Source organism: Alligator mississippiensis, chromosome 2, assembly GCF_030867095.1.
Source record: "Alligator mississippiensis isolate rAllMis1 chromosome 2, rAllMis1, whole genome shotgun sequence".
NCBI lineage: Eukaryota > Metazoa > Chordata > Crocodylia > Alligatoridae > Alligator > Alligator mississippiensis.
The window spans coordinates 179492786-179512961 of NC_081825.1; the positions used below are offsets into that span (position 1 = coordinate 179492786).

The 20176-nt window shown below is 46.6% G+C and overlaps 2 protein-coding genes across 2 annotated transcripts in view; both read left to right on the forward strand.

Annotated features, from left to right (window-relative positions):
• Window positions 1-1733, forward strand: part of LOC102571826 (NACHT, LRR and PYD domains-containing protein 12-like) — a 14757-nt gene extending 13024 nt beyond the window's left edge. Inside the window, exon 3 of the mRNA XM_019484927.2 lies at window positions 247-1733. Coding sequence (XP_019340472.2) covers window positions 247-1649 — 1403 coding nt within the window. The 3' untranslated portion in view covers window positions 1650-1733. The remainder of the gene's footprint in view (window positions 1-246) is intronic.
• Window positions 1669-20176, forward strand: part of LOC132243302 (NACHT, LRR and PYD domains-containing protein 3-like) — a 26540-nt gene continuing 8032 nt past the window's right edge. The window contains exons 1-5 of the mRNA XM_059721329.1: window positions 1669-1985; window positions 11114-11241; window positions 12473-12641; window positions 15994-16167; window positions 18479-18649. Coding sequence (XP_059577312.1) covers window positions 1669-1985; window positions 11114-11241; window positions 12473-12641; window positions 15994-16167; window positions 18479-18649 — 959 coding nt within the window. The remainder of the gene's footprint in view (window positions 1986-11113; window positions 11242-12472; window positions 12642-15993; window positions 16168-18478; window positions 18650-20176) is intronic.

The following is a 20176-nucleotide window of genomic DNA, read 5'->3' on the forward strand; positions in this document are numbered from 1 at the left end:
GGCTATATTTCAGCTGTAGGTTAAGTAATTCCTAGTCTTTACACACAAATGAGTAATTTCAGGAAGAGATGCAGAACTAGGGTCACAGTTAAATCAGTAATATTATCCCTTTCCAATGAAAAGGATCATATATATTTATGGTATTATTATTTTATAGATTTATTTTTAAATGTTAATGAGAAAAATAGTCTTCATTCTGAACTCTTAATGCTGCAGCATTTCTAACGTTTCATGTCATGGTTTTAGATTACAGGGTGAAGTACAGACAACATATACAGAGACAGTACCAGCTAATAAGAGATAGGAACGCACGTCTTGGTGAAAATGTGCCTCTAAACAACAGATACACACAGCTGGTTATTGTAAATGAACATCGTCATGAAAAGGAAAGAGAACATGAAATAATGGCCATGGGACGGAGACACACAGAAATCATTAGTGAACAAGCTGTTTCTTCAGTTACCATAGATACACTTTTTAAACCTGATAAAGATGGAAAAACACCAGAAATCATTGTGCTGGTGGGAGCTGCAGGAATTGGAAAAACAATGACATCAAGAAAGACCATGTTGGATTGGGCAGCTGGAAAGCTTTATGAGGAACAGTTTGATTTTGCTTACTACATCAATTGTAGAGAAATGAACCTTCTTACTCAGGAGACAAGTGTGGTTAATATGATTTTGAAATGTTGTCCTAATAATAAGGCACCAACTGAGCACATTCTGTTACATCCAGAAAAACTCCTCTTCATAATTGTTGGTTTTGATGAACTGAGATTTTCCTTCCATCAGCCAGAAAGTGATCTCTGCTTTGACCCCTGGGAAAAGAAGCCATTAGAAGTCCTGCTGAGTAGTTTATTTAGAAGAACAGTTCTCCCTGAATGCTACTTGATAATCACCACCAGACCGACTGCCTTGGGGAAACTCAGACAGTATTTGGCATGTTCACGTTATGCAGAAATACTGGGATTCTCTGAGGGGGATAGAGAGGAATATTTCCACAAATTCTTTAGGGATGAAAGGCAAGCTTCAAAAGCCTTCAACTTTGTCAGTGAAAATGAAATTCTCTTCACCATGTGCTTCATCCCTATCATGTGTTGGATCATCTGCACGGTTCTGAAACAACAGGTGGAAAGGGGTGAAGATGCTGCACAAACTTTGAAGACAGTCACTGGAGTATACATGCTATATCTTTTCAGTTTAATAAAATCTCCTAGCAGGAATTCAGTGCTACAGAGGCAAGCCCAGCTGAGGAGACTTTGCTCCCTGGCTGCTGATGGCATCTGGGAGCAGAAGATACTCTTTGGGGAAAAAGAAGTCAAAAAGTATGGCTTAGACCAAACAGACTCTCTCCCCCTCTTTCTCAATGAGAACATTTTTCAGAAGGACCTTGATTGTGCAAAGGCCTACAGCTTCATTCAATTAAGTTTTCAAGAGTTTTTTGCTGCTTTATCCTATATATTGGAGAAGGATGGGGAGGAGGACATAATAAAAGATTCAGTGACTCCTAAAAGAGAAGTGAAAAGTTTGCTGGACCACTATGGGAAATCCAGAAATTATTTAATGTTAACAAGGAGATTCTTGTTTGGTTTGCTAAATGAAAACAGATTGAAAGACGGAGGAAAAACTTGGCTGTCAAATATCATCTAAAATTAAGTCAGACTTAGTGATGTGGTTTACATCATCTTTTCCCACAACAAATGGACAAATTGAAGATCTTGAGGCATTTTCCTGTTTGTATGAAATCCAGGAAGAGCAATTTGTGAAAAATGCACTGGAACATTTCACTAAATTAGAGATACGGAGGAAAAAACTTACTCACGTGGATCAAATCGTTGTTTCATTCTGTGTAAAAAATTGCCTGCATTTAGAGTCTCTTTTTCTACGTAGTTGTGAATTTGTATTTGAAACCCATGGGCGGGTGGAGGAGGAAGTGGAAGAAGAAGAAAAAGAAGAATTGCCAATCGCACCAAAGCGATTATGTCAGTAAGTATTATCTGAGCTCTGACATCTGAAACTTTTCTTTTCTTTTTTTCTTTGCTCATAGTATAAAATTATGTACTTTTCTTCAGTAAAGATAGGGGCAAAAAAGATCTTCACTTTTTATAGGTTCAGACAACACAAAGTTCCTCTCTGAGTGCGAAAAAAAATCCAAGTCTGTGTTGTCAAAGGCTGACACCTACTTGTAAAGCTGTATGTTAGCCAAGTTACATAAAGAAAGGAAGCCCCATGGGTGAGGACAGGTTATACCTAACAAAACAAAAATACTATGGCTATCCTTGGCATTGGATATGGGAGAAGAGTTTTTTTTTTAATGCTTAAATGTCATGTACTGATGAAAAGGAGGGTGAAATGAATTACTTATTTTGTTTGTGTTATCTGGTATTGGTGTCACTGGGTTCAGTTTGACTGGATTTCCACAGGAAAGAGTTTGAATTTTCTTGCCAGAAAGGGCCTTAACTAGAATGGTCTCAGCTAAGACATGACCATTTTCTCCCATCCTACCAATAACGACCTCTGTTATCTAAACAGTGTCTGTGAGAAAGAGAAGAGGTAGATCTGATTGGAATGAAGTACAAGGCTTCTGAAAATAAGAGAGAGACAGCAAATGAAAGAGAAGTAAGAAAAGGATAGACCTGGATGTATGAGACTGAAAACTGGATAGTGTAGTAGTTGGCCAAGCTCAAGAGAGCTAAAAAAGACTGTTCAGGAGAAAAGCCAAGGATAGAATCTGAAGGTTTCTCTAAAGGACCTTGTTCAGCTGAAGCCCCACACTGCTGTTAAGGGGAAGCAGGATTTTCCCTGTCTCAGAGAAAGGCATCTCTGTACCTCAGTTGAGGGTTTCCATCAACTGCTGTTGGTCAAAGACCAAACCCAGAGCACAGTATTGTGTGTCTATTACCCAAGGCCAGTTGTGTGGAGGTAAAACAAATCAAGTCAGACTTGAGACTAAAGACCCTGCTCTGTCTTACCAGCCATGGATACAGCTGGGGAATGATGAAGCATTGCCCCATCCTAGCTAGAGTAACAGTAGACTTCTCACCTTAATGTCTAGCTGAGGTGCACAGATTTCAGATCACCCCTTTTACCGCTACAATCTGAATAGCGGGGAAAACAGTTCCTAAATAATGTTAAGGTTTTAAAGTCTTGTTTGAGTAATGCATTAAATTCTTTCTCCCTAAATTTAATCTGTTGTTGAAATGTGAAATACTCTACTACCTGAATATTGGTTGTTTTGATAATGCCAGGTGTGAAATATAGACCTGCATAGCGTCATGATGTGACCTCCATTTTACAGGTGATAACAGAACTGGAGTTTGCCATGTGGTTTGTTTTGGGCTATATTGAATTAGATGCTCTCTGTGGGAAGTCAGCTTTCTGATAGAACTCTTCAGAAGTTTGAGATTGTGTTTAAGTTGGGTACCCCATAACACAGGAAGACAAGGTTCCTTGGGTGAATTTGATATCTTTTATTAGACCAACCCAAATGGTTGGAGAATAGTTATTAAGCAAGCTTTCGGGTTCAAAAACCCTTCGTCAGGCTAAGGAAGTGTCAGCAGTTGGTGTGTGCTCTTCCATTCCATCCAGGAAGAGCACACACCAACTGCTGACACTTCCTTAGGCTGATGAAGGGTTGTTGAACCGGAAAGCTTGCTTAATAACTATTCTCCAACCATTTGGGTTGGTCTAATAAAAGATATCAAATTCACCCAAGGAACCTTGTCTGCCTATGTCCTTAGACCAACACGGCTACAACCCAAACCCCAATAACACAGGAGAAATTCACAAAGGGAAGGACCTAGGCATAACAACACTGAATGTTCCTGTGCTTAAAAGTTAGACTTTCAAGAGTCAAATTCACAATATCAAGTTAGGCACCTAAATTGTGGTCTTTATCTTTGTGGGCAAATTAATGTCAACACTCATGGTTAAATGAGCATTGTAAAATCTACTGTCTCCAGAAATGATAAAAAAACGTTATTGACCAAAACTAAAGGAGATAAGCATTGAAGACATTAACACTAACGTTGGGCTTAGAGGTGTACTTGAACACTCAAGGCACTGTGGTGCTACAAGTTTTAACAGTGAATAGATTCTGTTTAGATCAACCTCTTATTTCATTTTATGTATCTTTTAGAACTAGACAGATTTTTGTTTCAGAGTACTTGTAATGGATTGTAGTATATATATGTGTGTATAATTATACTGTACCAGATAGTATTGAAATGCTTGTAGTGGTAGAATGAAAATTTCTCTGGGGAATATAATCAAATACGTCTATGCTGTTTTTTCAGTGAACAGTGGAAGCATTCATCTATTTACCTGCTCTGTCAGGCACTGAAGGACCCAAACTGTAAATTAAAGGAGCTCCAGTAAGAACTGTTTTTCTTTTAAAATCACTGGACTATAGCTTTTTTCCTAGAAATTGTATAGCTGTGTAGTTAAATTTACTGTGGCTCTTTAAAACAGTTACATAAAATAGTCTTACCTTTTAGGGGCATTTGTAGGGGTCTACCTAAATTGTGGGGGGGACATACTATTGTGGCAAATTGTGGTTGCCCCTAAGCATGACCTCCCCTGCTGGCTCCTCACAGACATGCGCCAGGATAATTCTCTCAAAAAGCTTACCCAGGATCGAGGTAAGACTAACTGGTGTATAGTTTCCTGGGTCCTCCTTCCTCCCTTTTTTGAAAATGGGAACCACATTGACCCTTTTCCAGTCCTCTGGCACCACACCAGAGCACCACGAGCACTCATAAAGCCGTGCCAGGGGTCCCGCAATGACCTCTGCTAATTCCCTCAGCACTCTGGGGTGGGTCGTCAGGACCACCTGATTTAAATACGTCCAGTCCCTCCAGAAGTTCCCTGACTAGATCCTCGCTGACCCTAGGTCTGGGTGCGCCTCCCCTGGGGCCTACGGAGGTCCTGGTGTGGGGGGGTGACCCGGTCTCTGCTCAGGAAAATGGAGGCAAAGAAATTGTTAAATAGGTTAGCCTTGTTGTGTGGTGTGACGACTAGATTTCCTAGCGTGTCTTGCAGAAGCCCCATGTTACCTGGTACCTTCTTTTTACTCCCTATGTATTTAAAAAAGGACTTCTTGTTGTCCTTGATCTGGGTAGCTAGTCGCAGTTCCATCTCCGCCTTGGCCTTCCTGACCGCCCCCCTACAGCCCCGAGCAACTGAGGTATAGTCCTCCCTGGTGATGGCCCCTCCCTTCCATTGGGTGTACACCTCCCTTTTAGCCAGGAGACATTCCCGTATGCTTTTGGTGAGCCATGGGGGCCTTGCACCCTGTTGCCCCCTTTGATCCTTGTTGGGATTACCTCCCTTTGGGCTTGGAGGATCGTCTCATTAAGGAACGACCACTCTTCTTGGACCCCTGACTTCCCTCCCCTCCAGGACCTCAGTGCTTCCCTGACTATTCTCCTTACCTCATTGAAGTCCGCCCTCCAGAAGTCCAGGGCTGCTGCCTTGCTGCAGGCTTTTGCCACCTTGCACTGGATGGTGAATTCCAGCAGACGATGATCACTGTCGCCCAGGTGGTCGAGCACCCGCAGACCCCTCACCAGGTCATCACCCATGGCCAGGATCAGGTCCAACAAGGCGTCTCCCCTGGTGGGGCTGTGCACCTCCTGGGTTAGATGGAGGTCCTGTATCTCAGCTAGGAACCTACGTGAGCGGTCAGACCTGGCTGACTGCTCTTCCCAGCAGATGTCTGGAAAGTTCAGGTCACCCATAATGACCACGTCCTTTGACCTAACTACCTCCGTGGGCTGACTTAAGAATTCCCGGTCTAGCTCTTCCCCTTGGTTGGGTGGTCTGTAGTAGACCCCCACCATTAAGTCCCTTTCCCCTCGACTTCCTTGTATTCTAACCCAGAGCACTTCAGTGTGCCCCTCCACTGACCCAGTGCTACTCGTTGAGGATGTGTATTTCTCCTTGACGTAGAGCGCCACACCCCCACCTTTGCTCCCTGTCCTATCCCTTCTGTACAGCCTATAGCCCTTGATATTCACCACCCAGTCGTGCGTTGGGTCCCACCACGTTTCTGTGAGCCCCGCTATGTCTGGGTTGGTGTCAGCTAGCAGGAGGGTAAGTTCCTCCCTGCTTGTTCCCCATACTACGAGCATTTGTGTAGAGGCATCTGAGGCCTCCTGAAGTTGTGTGCACCGGCCCTCTGCTCTCAGTACTGCCCTGGCCCCTGTTGCTTACCTGGGTATTTGTTCTGCTCGTCGTCAGTCTAGGCTGGGCTGTTCTTGTGGGTGACGCTTGGTTTAGTGGTCCAAGGTTTCCTCTGCCCTTGTCTTCCCCTTCCCCTGATGAATCTAGTTTAAAGCCCGCCGGAGAAGATCCGCCAACCTAGAAGAGAACACATGCTTACCTTTGGGGGAAAGGTGAAGCCCATCCCACCCGAGCATATCTCTCGTCCTGATGTGCGGGTCATTGTCTAGGAAGCCCACCTCGAGACACCATTCCCAAAGCCGCCAGTTGGTCTGTCTGATGCAGGTCTCATGTCGTCTTCCACGTCCGCTCACTGGTAGGACAGAAGAGAATACCACCTGTGCCCCTATCTCCCTGTCATCAGGTGATCAGGGGTTCTCCTGGCCGCATCATTGGTACCCACATGGATTAGGACCACGGGGTAGTAATCGGTGGGCTGGATCAAGGCCTGGATCATCCCCTGACAGACCAACCTGGTGGCCTTCTATGACCAGGTCACAAAATCCTTAGATGCAGGGGTAGCAGTGGACGTAGTCTTTTTGGACTTCAGGAAGGCCTTCGACACTGTCACCCCATTCTCATTAAAAAACTAGGGGACCGTGGCGTTGACACCAACACAGTCAAATGGGTCACTAACTGGCTGGAGGGCCGCACCCAGAGAGTGGTGGTGGATGAGTCATTTTCGACCTGGAGGGATGTGGGCAGCAAGGTTTCCCAGGACTCGGTCCTTGGGCCCGCACTGTTCAACATCTTCATCAGTGACTTGGACGAGGGGGTTAAAAACACCCTGTTCAAATTCGCAGATGACACTAAGATGTGGGGGGATGTGGGCATGCTAGAAAGGAGAAATAGGCTGCAATCGGACCTGGACAGGTTACAGGGGTGGGTGGATGAGAACAGGATGGGTTTCAACACTGACAAGTGCAAGGTGATGCACCTGGGGAGGAAGAACCAACAGCACACATACAGGCTGGGGAACTCCCTTCTTGTCAGTGCAGAGGCAGAAAAGGATCTTGGAGTCATTATTGATGCAAAAATGAACATGGGCTAGCAGTGTGGGGATGCGGTCAAGAAGGGCAACCACACCTTGTCATGCATCCACAGATGCATCTCGAGCAGGTCCAAGGAGGTGATCCTCCCCCTCTTTGCGGCACTGGTCAGGCCGCAGTTGGAGTACTGCGTCCAGTTCTGGGCGCCGCACTTCAGGAGGGATGTGGACAACAGGGAGAGGGTCCAGAGGAGGGCCCCCCACATGATCGGGGTCAGCAGGGCAGGCCCTACAAGGAGAGGCTAAGGGACCTGAACCTGTTCAGCCTCCACAAGAGAAGGCTGAGGGGGGACCTAGTGGCCATTTACAAACTAGTCAGGGGGGACCAGCAAGCATTGGGGGTGTCCCTGTTCCCCCGAGCACTACCAGGAATGACTAGAAATAAGGGTCACAAGCTGGCAGAGGGCAGATTCAGACGACATCAGGAGGCGCTACTTCACTGTCAGAGCAGCTAGGAGCTGGAACCAACTTCCAAGAGAGGTGGTGCTGGCTCCTACCCTGGGGGTCTTTAAGAGGAGGCGGGACGAACACCTTGCTGGGGTCGTTTGACCCCAGCATTCTTTCCTGCCATGGCAGGGGGTCGGACTTGATGATCTGCTCAGGTCCCTTCTGACCCTACCAACTATGAAACTATGAAACCATGAAAACAATATTCACAGGTTGATTTTGGTGTAAAGTTCTAATTCTGTGGCTATTTCATGGTGGTCCCACCTCTGAGGGTGATTGGTGGAGAGGCCTGGGGTGGTGGGGGGAGGGAAGAGGAACAAAGTACTGGCTGCCCTTCTTGCAGCCCCATCCCTCAGCACTGATTGACTGAGAGGGGGTCAGAGGAGGACGAGGGGACAGATGCCACATTGTCTGCTGCCCTTTGTGCTACCCCGCGTGCCAGTGCCTTCTTTTCCTGACAGCAAGGACCCAAGGTTAAGTTTTTTTGTTGCTGTTGATTTTGAAGATTTTGTAGATTTCATGGACAATCCTGGATTTTGCTATTTCTGCAAAATCCACAAAACTGCAAGGCATGTATTAATTTTCAGTCAAGCTTGGAGCAATCTCTCAGCTACTGTAAACTGTCTCATTGTTCCCTTCATTTCAATATGGTGATGGTAGTTTTTGCAGAGAAAAATCTGCTGAAATGTGTATAGGTCACTTGATATACTTGAAATAAGTATAAGCCTACTGTGCAGACTTATACACTGCCATACAAACCTACTGTTCTCAAGCCAGCTTTGAAGTTTCCTCTTTTCTTAAAGAATTATGCAGATAGCTAGCTAGATATTACTGTTGCCATCTCTTTTAGCATTTTTTTTTACATTCTTGGTATTTGGTGTTCATTTTTTTTCTTAACGCCTCAGCTCTTGGAGACATGTTAATAAATGAGACTGGAATAAGTTTAATGAAAGTTTGATCTCAAACCATTGTGGTTGCAGATCAAGCCTGAAAACATGAGCACTGAAGCCTCAAAGAAGCCAAATACAAACAAACCTATGTATGTTTTTTTATTTTAATTTTGGCATGATTTTTAAGCAACTGTCCTAACATTTTCAGGCCTCATTCATGATTTTTTTTAAGGCTCAGAGATTGCAATAGGTCACTTCAATATTCAACCTCAAACTTTCATTGTAAGAAAGAAAAGTTCCTCCTTCTAAACCTCTCTCCATATTCCCCCTACTATTCCTGTTTCTCTCTATGCATCTCCAACTTCTTTTTGGGTGTTTTTCTCCTCAGCCATTTCTCTCAGCTTGGTTCTTTCTTCTCTCCCCACTTTCTCTGCTCTTCTTTGAAGGTATCTTTTCTTCTGCACCTTGGGGAGAATATGCGTATCCCATCTTAACCTCCTCTTTTCTTCCCTCTAAGAGCTGGTGGTGACAGATCAGATATTCTTTTCTTCTCCTACTTTAAAGTTTAGGAATATATCTCTTCACCCCCTTTGCTGTATCTCCTACTCTTTTTAGGGTCTTTCCCCACTTTCTCCCTTCCTTGATTTGTGGTTTATTCTCAGGCCTCCTTTCTCTCTTTTCAAGCTATAAACCTTGTGGGATTGTCTCTTACACTGAGTAGGGCGGCCTTCTTATGTCCCCAGTTTCATCATCTCATGGTGGCTTTTTCTCCTTTTCTCCTCTACCACCTTAAAATTCTCTCCCCTTAGGCTTTCCTTTCCCTACCTTCAACAAGTGACAAAAGTGTACAAATCATGGGACTTGGTTCTCATGGGAGACTGTATTTATCTTGACACCTACTTGGAGGGAAATGCAGCAGTGCACAAGCAGTCCAGGAAATTCCTGCAATGTGTTGTGGATAACTTTTTTATTTAGATGGCAGAGAGGCCAATATGTGGGGAGCTCTTCCTCACCTACTGCTCATAAATAGGGAGGAATTGGTTGAGAATGTGCAGGTGGAAAGTAACTTGGGTGACAGTGGCCACAAAATGGTAGAGTTCAAGATCATAAGGGGAAGAAGGAGGGAGAGAAGCAGAATAAGGACACTAGACCTCAGAAAAGCAGACTTTAAGAAACTTAGGGACTCGGTTAGCAGGATCCCTTGGGAAGCAAGTATGAGGGGAAAAGGAGCCCAGAGGAGGCCATGTTAAAGGCACAGGAGCAAGCTATTCTGATGAAGCAGAAGAATGGGAGGTGCAACAGGAGACCAACCTGGCTAGATAACAATCTCTTCAAGGAGCTGAAACTCAAAAAGGAATCCTAGAAAAAGCAGAAACTTGATTATAGTATTAGGGAAGAGTATGAGAGTATCCCACAAACATGCAGGGAGGAACTTAGGAGTGTCAAGGCACAATATGCCATGCATCAGGCAAGAGACATAAAAGTCAAAGAAAGGGATTCTAAGGTATGTCAAAAGTAAAAAGATGAGAGGAACCTTAGATCCATTATGGAAAGCAGAAGACAATTTAATTATAGATGATGCCTTATCTCAGTTTTCACAAAAAGGGGCAGCTGCAAAATGTCAAGTGCAATTGGCAGCAGAGACAGGAAAGGAGACAGCCTAGAGGAATGATGGAGCAGGTTAGAGATTACTTAAAGAAGGTAGATGCTTTCAGGTCATCAGGGCTAGATGAGATGCACTGGAGGTTCTGAAGGCTGAAGTAATTTCAGAAACGCTGGCCATCCTCTCTGAGAATTTATGGAGGTCAGGCAAGGTCCTGAAAGATTGGAAAAGGGCAAATATAGTGCCCATCTTTAAGAAAGGCAAGAAAGAAGATCCAGGGGACTACCAGAGTCACACTGACCTCAATACTCAGAAAAATCCTGGAGCCAAGTTCTCAAGGAGTCCATTGTGAAGTACCTAGATGAGCACAAGATGATAAGGAAGAGCCAGCGTAGATTCACTGAGAGCAAGTCATGCCTGACCACTCTAATTTCCTGCTATGATAAGGTGATGGGCTCTGTAGCTGAGGGGAGAGCAGTGAATGTGATATACCTTGACTTTAGCAAGGCTTTTGATACTGTCTCCTGTGACATTCTTATTAATAAGCTAAGGAGATACAGGAATAGATGGAAGTACTGCAAGGCAGATAAACAACTGGTTGATCATTGTCTTCAGTGAGTAGTCCTCAATGGTATGATGTCTATTTTGGAGGCGATGTGAAGTGGGGCCCCTCAGGGCTCTATCCTGGGTCCAATACTGTTAATTTCTTCATTAATGGTTTGGATGATGGGATCGAGTGCTTGCTTAGCTAATTTGTGGGTGGCTCTTCTCACTCTAAATCTCAGAGATCCCTTTTCTCCCGAAACTTGTGTCCACTCTGCCACTATCCCCTTTTAAGTCTTCACCTCTGTGGAAAGGTCTGGTTTGCAATAATTGCTCTTCTCTTCTTTTCTGTCCCCTGCAGGCTGTGGCGCTGCCAACTCACAGCTACTTGCTGTGGGGATCTTGCCACTGTTCTCAGAGTCAAACACAACCTGACAGAGCTGGAACTGGGTGGTAATTACCTGGGTGATGCTGGAGTACGGGAGCTGTGTAGGGGACTGAATCATTCAAACTGCAAGTTACAGAGACTAGGGTAAGTAACATTTGGCTTCCTCCTTGTATTTACCAAGGGCCTGCACATGAAGCATTTGACAGGGTGGTCTGCTCCCTGTGCCCCCTGCCATGCTGGTTTGTATTCCAGTGTCTGCTCCAAAACTTACTCTTACTGCAGTCCTCTTGCTGACACTTGAATCATGATCAATTGGATGTTTTATACATAGATAGTGGGCCAAGTAGTGGCAGAAATAATGTATCAGTCTTAATTTCAGGCATTGGAGCATTATATATTGCAACTAATTGTCCCAACCATGGTCAAGTACCCATTGTGTTGCATATATGTGGTGAGGCACAGTTCCTTCTATGATATTATGGCCTAAACCCACAGGACAGGCATTGTAGGGAGGGAAAGAAAACATGTAATCCCCTTGTGCCAGAAGTGGAGAGTGGTCACAAAAAGTGAGTGACATGGCAAAGGTCAGACAGGGACTCTGTGTCAGAGGCAGGAATTAGCCCTCAGGTATCTTGGGTCCTGATGCAATGGTCTAATCACAACCCATCTTTTCTTCGAGGCATGTGCTCAGAGTCGCACTAATTCCTGGGGTTTGGCACACACTATGTAGGAGTGAATGAGCAGAGTAGTACCTCATAATGGTGCTGCCAGGCTTTGGTATAGAGATGTCTTGCCTCTTCCCTTTTGTATTAACATTTTTCTTTTGCTCAAAAGGTGTCCCGCTGTACTGCCTCTCTCCTTTCCACATCTACTTTAACAAAAGAGTTGATGTTTCTTTGCTACCATTTCCCCCCCTCTCAATTTCTACCTCCTTTTCTCCCCCAATATCTGACTTTGTTGCTCTTTCTTGACACTTTTGTTCAAAACTTAGGATAAGCACAGGTAGATCATTCTATAAAAGCAATACAAGTGCATCTTGTTGATTAGGACAGAGGTTTAAAAGGATAAAATATATGTTACATTTTTGATGCATATTATGAATAGTCAAAATGCTGAGGCCCATGGTTGGCTCATCTCTCCTTCTTCCTCCCCCAGGCCTAACAATCCAAGCTTGGAGCTCATGGTTTACTGGGAGGGACAGAGACAACAGATGTTTGGTTTAGTCAATTCTGATTGGTTAGGGAGAAGGGACAGTGAGCCATCTGTCAGAGTGGCTGTGATGTTCCCTGTTGACAACTTAATCGTGCATCCCTGTGTCCCTCTCTCCTCCAGGTTGTGGGGTTGCAGCCTTAGATGCTTGCTGCGAGGACCTTGCTGCTGTTCTCCGCAACAGTGAGAACTTGACAGACATGGAGGTAGGTCGCAATAAACTGGGCAATTCCGGAGTGCGGCTGCTATGTGAGGGATTGAAACATCCAGAGAGCAAGTTATGGAGGCTGGGGTAAGTAGTGTTTGGCTTCCATGTATTTACCAATGTCTTCAGTGTATAGCACTTAATATAGTTGTGTAGCTTGTGCCTGATGGCTACTCCCTGCAGGCATATGGAGGATTGGATAGCCATGCATGAGAGAGAATAGATTATAGTCTGCATTCAGCTTGTTGTATTTGGGAGATGGATATTTTAGTAAGCCCACACCAGACAACCAATTCCACAAAACCCTGCTTTGGGAGACACAAATAGTTTCAATATTCTAAACCAATCCTAAGAAAATAAGCTCTTTTAAAAAAAAATATTTTTTTTTCTTCTTCTTTAGCAATTAGGCCATTTGATTGATAATTTAGAATCCTTTCCACATGTATTTGGGAGAAGTAAAAGAAACATTGCCCCTCCTCTCACCAGATAAGCTCCCAGGTTTTGAAACTTCTGTTTTATACTGTGCTTGCCAGGAATTTTTTATCCACATGCATAGACAATTGAACAAAGTACAGGGGCCAGTGACTTAACATGTACTACTCCCTGCTGCTGTCTGAGTGCCTATTCTTACTCCATGGTCAGCAAAAGCTAAACCATAGTAGCTCAGCCCTATTTTGTTGATGGGAAGTTACCACAGTTTAGCTTCTATATAGTGGGATAGCAGCAGGCGTATAGACAGTTACTTCAAACCCACTGTTCATGATCATGTTCAAAACAGAGGAGTGCTGGGAATCATACAGGAGTAACTGGATGACCCTGGGGCCTGGAGTAATAGAAATGCAATGAAATTTAATAACACAAAGTGCAAGGTCGTGAATTGGGAAGATTAAGAAGCTGGGAGCGCACCAATGGGAAATGGAGGAGGTGATAACACTGCATATATTTTAGTAGATCACAGGATAACCAAGAGCCTCTAGTCTGATATAGCAGTGAAAAGGCAACTGGGGTCCTAATGCTGTATCAGGCAAATATTTTAAGAAACAGGAACATATTAATGCCATTGTACACTGCTTTAATGAGACCCTGTCTAGAATATGATGAATAATTCCTGTAATCTGCATTCAAGAAAGTGAATTTCAGACTTGGACAGATGAGAGAGGGACTACTAGGATGGCTGGAGAAAGGAAATACCTTTGTTACAAATGGAGGAGGTTGTTTTATTTGACCTAAGGAAGCAAAAGATGAGGGAGGGAATATTGCTGCTCTTTTTAAATACATCAGGCAAACAAATATTGGGCAGGAAGAAGGACTGCTTAAGCTATCAGCTAAGAAAAGATGGGTACATAACTCCTGTAACAAGTGGGCCTTCCCAGGGCCAGTCAGACATTGCCCCGCCCACCTGTTTCTGGGCTAACCACCCGCCTCTGTCTCCTGCCACGCCTTGTTGGAAAATGATTAAGATATTATACTGGCAGGAGGTGGCCCATTTTCCCACCCAGATGCCAGGGGGCGCTATCTGCAGCTCCATTCCTCCCCTACACCACAGCCCAAGCCTCGCAGGTGTTCCCTCCAGCTAGTTAGCACGGGGACCCGAGCTCCAGAGTCTTACCAGGACTCTCACTCCCCACCAGAGCTCCTGGTCCCAGCACCCTCACACTGGGTTTACTCTGTACATGCACACACAGTAACATACACCAGACTCCAGGCCCACACACTGGGCTCCAAGGCCTCCTCTGGGATTGGGGCTCCGAGCCCTATCCCCTTATCCCTGACCCCAGGAGCTTCCTTAACAGTTCCCCAAGGCTCAGCCCCCCCAAAGCTTCATGCTGGCTCCTTTATGCAGCCTCAGACCTCCACCACAGAGACTGGGCACTGCCACAGCTCTCTCCACCAACCTGGGCCCTGCCTCAGCGCTCCACCATGAGCCTGGGCCCCCCTTGCTCAGTCTCACCCACCTGGGATGTGGGAGCTGAGGTTATTAAGGCCCCCCAACCCACCTTTTCCTGGGGTGGTAATTGGCCTGGTATTTCTTGGGGGCTCCCACACCACTGGGAGCCCCACCAAGCCACCCACTCCTGGCAGGGTGCAGTTTTAGGTCACGCCCAGGACTAAGAGCCTCCTAGCCATCCCCTACAGCCCTAGCCCTTGCCCTTACCTCCTGGTTGTTCCGGCTATAGCTCAGCCAGGCAGTGTTTCTGCCTGGCCTGGCAGTAGCAAACTGCAGCCTTTATATACTAGCTTCTCAAAATGGCTGCCACCATCAGGCACCTGGTAGCTGCCCGACTGCCCTTAAAGTGGCAGGCACCAACAGTGCCCTCCCGCAACTCCCCATGAATGAATTTTGGCTGGAAATAAGAAGAGGGTCTCTACCTATCTACAGCTTTCTCACGGGTGTTTGTCTACTCATGAGTCCTCCCTCGCTCATCTCTCCCTTCTCTCCATTTTACTGTTCTTCTCTGAGCATCTCCCTTCCTGCCCCGTAGTGGGGCTTTCGTTAGAATCTTAAACCCATGTCTTCCAACTGAGAGCTAGTCATTTTTTGGAATTTGGAGACCTCTCTCCATTCCCTTTTACTGCACTTTCTTGGGCACTTATGCTCCTGATGGTGGTCCTGCATTTCCCCTCCCTGCTATGTGGTCTCTTGGTCTTTAAGGAGAACGTCTCTGCCTTTTCAATTTATAAATCTTGTGGGATCTTCTCTCCCTAAACATTGGGGCTCCCCCTTGCCCTGGGGCTCTTTTTCCCATTTCTCTCCCTGTTTGATCCCTGATCCTAGTGGAAATGTGGGTGTGATGCTGCCTATGATCTGCCTGGTGGCTACTCTCTCCAGGCCTGATGGTCTGAGCTGGAAGCTGACGGGCTACTGGGAGAGACAGAGCCAGGAGACAGCTCTGTTCTGCAGGCAGCAGCAGAGCTAGTGTCAAGCATGTGGAGGAGAAGGATGTCCTGGTCCAGCTCCCAGGAGAAGAAGCTACTGCCACACCCACCCTGCAGCTATGGGCCTGCTCTGCCTGGGTTGTTTTAATCTGGGGGCTGATTGGTGCCAAATCAGCCTGATTTGGGTGAGTGGATTTTAGGGGCCATTCTGTATTGTGTTCAGTCAGTGGAAAAGGCCTGGATTGGTCAGGGAGAAAGTCTCACTCCACTCTTTATTCCACATTGGTCAATGGCAGGTTTCAGGCTCAAAATATCCAAATTATTCTCAACATGAATTGGGCAAGAATGAAAGAGAAAATCTGGGGCTCAAACAGGAGGTTGTACCCAGTACTGGTGTGTTATTGGGTGGCAGTGGAATTTGGGATTGGCTCATGGGTTGGACTTCTGGTCAATTCTGACTGGTCAGGAAGATGGGCTGGTGGGCAGGGTTATCTGTCAGAACCACTGTGATGAGTCCTGTTCATACCACAATTGCTCTTTTCTGCACATCTCTGTTGTGCAGGTTGCGGTATTGCCACCTTACCCATTCCATCTGTGGGGATCTTAACGCTGTCCTCAGCATCAGCCTGAGCCTTTGTGAGTTGGACCTAGGCCGAAACAAAGACCTGGGAGATGTAGGAGTACAGTTGCTACGTGAGGGATTGCAATATCCAAATTGCAAATTACAGAAACTGGGGTCAGTATCACTTTGTCCTTTTGCATACTTACCAGGGTCCTCTGTGGAAATCAGTGAGCAAGGTGTATAGCAGGTACCTGAGGTGCACCTAAATCTCTTGCCACCTGTAATTCATTATTGGTTAATGGCAGAGGTTTAAGGTTTAAAATGTCTACATAAGTCTCTCTGTTCTTGAGGGCATCAAGCATAAATTGGATGCAGGGAAGAAGTGGCACCTAATGTTGTTTTTCATTGGCATTGGCTTGGACTTAGGACATAGTGCAAGGCAAGACTTCTTGCCCATTCTCAATGCTGAATCCTCAGGCAGAGGGGCTGGTAGTGAAGTGGGGAGGGCTGCATATCAGAACAGCTGGCATGAACTCTGTTCATACTATGATAATTCTTCTTGGCAAGTTGTGGGGTTGCCATCTCACTGACACCTGTTGTGGGCATCTTGCTGCTGCTCTTAGAACCAGTCAGAGCCTGACAGAGCTGGAACTGCATGATAATGACCTGGGAGATGCTGGAGTGCAGCAGCTGTGTTCGGCACTGAATCACCCAAACTGCAAGTTACAGAGGCTGTGGTAGGAAATAGTTGGCTTCCTCTGTGCAGTCACCCTATCCTATCTGGAAAGCACTGGACAGGGTTATGTGCCTGGTACCTGATGTTGACTTCCCCTACAACATGGAGAATCTGAGAGTCAATTTCTTACAACATGTACCCAGCTTGGGGCCTTTGGAAAATGAGTAAAAGAGGTCCCAACCAAGAGCACTGGCTCCTCATTAATGAGTACTTGATGGGGCCAAGTTCAGACTAGACAAGGTGCGGTTGGGGGGGGGGGGGGCGGGGGGCGGCACAGTGTGGTCTAGTGGATAGGATGCTGGTCTGTCATTCAGGGGATTTAGTCCAGTGACGTCACTCATTTTCAAGGGGGCTTTTGATGCTGCTTAACAGCATGCCACATTCCTGGAGGGGCAAGCTTAGTCACTGAGATAATGTGCCCAAATATACTGCTGTAAAAGGGGCCCTTTTCTGGGATTCACTGGGAATCCCGTTATTGTCCAAGGATTTTAAATCTCATCTCCAGCCTTTGTTAGTGTGTCTGGGCCTTATTACACATTACACTGAGCTGCTCAAATGTTGATTGGTGTTAGTGCTACCTTGAGTTTGGAGCAGTTGCAAATTCAGGCCAATGGGGCCCTGGAGGACTGAAAGGGAAGAATCCTCCCCACTCATTCTGGGCTTCCCCCCTGCTCGCAGGGGCTCACCCCCACTGCCAGACTGCTGCTCTTCTCTGGTCTAAACCTAGCCCAGGGAGCAGCAGCAGTAGCAGTGGGGGCCAGGCAGGTAGGTTAACTCTTCCCTGCTTGCTCTCCCAAGACAGATAGGGCAAGCAGCCACAAGTCAGCAGGGGAGAGAGAAAGGGCAGGAGGGCAGTGAGCAGAGATCTGGGATGCTGGGGAGGGCTGGGGGGTATAGGCCCAATCTGGGCTAGTAAACAGGGGCAGGTTGGGTGTTTATACTACGGTAGCTTAGAGTGGCTACACCTTAGTGTAACATGAGCTGGGTAACAGATTAGAGATAACCCTGCCTTGGAGTGGCATAGCTTTGAGCCACCTAATGAATGCTTAAAATTAGTTTCAGGCAGACAATTAGTTGATGTGCAGACAATACAAGGGCTAAGAGCTCCAGGAGCTCTTAAATTACAGCCCAAAATTACTGTGTAATAAGGTCCTTTGAAACATGGAAGAGAGGAAATCCTCTCTCACACAGCCAGGAAGTCTCTGCCAAGGGCAGAGCCCCCAGTTGTGCTAAGCTTCCAGGCTCTGGAGATGGCATCCTGTCATCAACATTGTATGTAGCTATGCATTCAACTGTAAGAAAAATCCCACAGTTTGTCTTACTGTTTGGAAGGGTTTAGATTGCCGCATGCCTGGTCATGGTTCTAGGCACTGGGGAATGCCAGGGGGAGTGAAGTTGTGCCGAATCATTAGTTTTTATTTGCTAATTCAAAGAAGAATAAGATTGCCAACAATGGAAAAGACTTTATAGGTTTTCTTAGCATGTATTGCTGTGATTGTCTAGCCCGTTCCACCCTCCCAACACTCTGCTTCCCTCTATTCAGCCCCCCTGACCATTACCATGTAAAACATGCAGGGATTGATATGATGGAGCACTTGGAAAGGAATCAACACGGGGATTATAGTCCATAGCCTCCTTCCTGAATAAACAAGCTCTTCCTAAACAGATTCCCTCATCAGTGAGGATCACAGCAGACTGGAAGGAAGCAAACAGTCATTTTTCTATCTTTCTGTGTCTTGTCTCTACTAGGTTGGAGCATTGTGGTCTCACAGCTGGTTGCTGCAGGGAGCTGTCCTCTGTGCTCAGAACCAGCCAGACCCTGACTGAACTGGGTTTGGGGAGGAATGGTTTTCATGATTCAGGAGTGCAGCTGCTGTGTGAGGGGCTGAAACATCCCAACTGCAAACTGCAGAAAATACAGTAAGTAACAGCTGGTTCCCTTTAGTCTGTTCCTGTTAACTGTGGACTGTTGTAATTTTTGTTCTTTCAGCTGGTATCACAGCAGTACTACATATTAATCTGTACTACCTGAAATTTACCTACTGTCTTCAGAAGGAGTGGGAGAGAATCCTACTGTTGTATCTACTTGTCCTATTTTACAAAATAAAAGTGGGATCCGCCAGTGACCCTTCATACCCTGTAAATGTCATCCACTTTCATACTAGTATGTGGGTTGTTATTTCCTCTCATTGTGAATGAGAACATAATTGCGGGAGTTTTTCACAGTTTGACTGGAATAACTTGCCTTTGCTCAAATCTTCTGCCACTATCACAAAGACTAATCCCTGGCAATGCCTAGCATTTTGATATGGGAATAGGAAAAGGAAAAAAATGTTAAGGGGAAAAGAAAAAGAAATAGAAATGAAAGAGAAAAGGAAAAGCAAAAAAGAAGAAATTGAGCAGCAATAACTGTAAGGTGGCCCATAGGCGGCAGAAGCGGGGCACTAACTGGGCTCAGCCCCCACAAATGCAGGAAGCAGGTAGGGCCTTAGGGCAACCCAGCCACAGGCTGCTGCAGCAGGGGGGGACGGGCACGCGCACACACATACCCTGCGCAGCCACGATCACAGCCGGCTGAGCAGGCAGGTTAGTTTCTTTCCGTTTTCTTTACCTGGCCTTGGGGGGGGCACAGATTGAGACCCCCACAGTGCAGGAGTCAGTGGGGTAGGGGTGGGGGCAAATGATTTGCCCCTGCTCTGCTCCCTGCTGCACTGTGGGGATTGCCCCATGACCTGGGGTTTGCCCCATGACCCATTCACGGGTCTAGGCTGGGTTGTGGGGCAATCAGAGCTTGGTGGCTGGTCCAGAGGTGCAGGCAGGTGGCTCCCACCACTGTGTGCACTGTGAGGGAGCCAGGGGAGGGGGGCCACATTTTCCCCCCACTTGTCTTCCCCACACTGCGCCCCTGGATGACCTGCCAGGCTCTGATTGCCCCATGACCCGGCCCGGCCAGGGCCTCATTCACGGTGAATGGGGCCCTAGCAGGACTGGGCGTGGGACAATCAGAGTTCGGTGGCACCTCCAGAGGTGCAGCGCTGGGCAGCCAAGGGGGGGCGGGCACACAGCCCCCTGATCTTTACACGGGGCGCAGACAGGCTGCAGCTGCATGCTGCACTCTGCCTGCTCCATGCCTTGCTGCTGCATTTGAAAGCAGCGTGGTGCCACGCGAGTCCCACTGCTGGGCAGGCCATGCAGCTAGGCACATGGTGCCACACTGCGCTGCTTTCAGAGGTGGCAGCGAGGCAAGGAGCAGACAGCGCACCTTGCAGCTGCAGCCCACCCATGCCCTGTGCAAAGATCAGGGGGCCACGTGCCACCTCCTTGGATGCCTGGTGCCACACCTCTGTAGGAGCTGCCGGCTATGCTGGGCTCTTCCTGGGGACGATGTGGGGTGGGCATGCACTCAGCCCCCCCCCCACCCCCAATTTTTTTTTCTCCCTCCGCCTA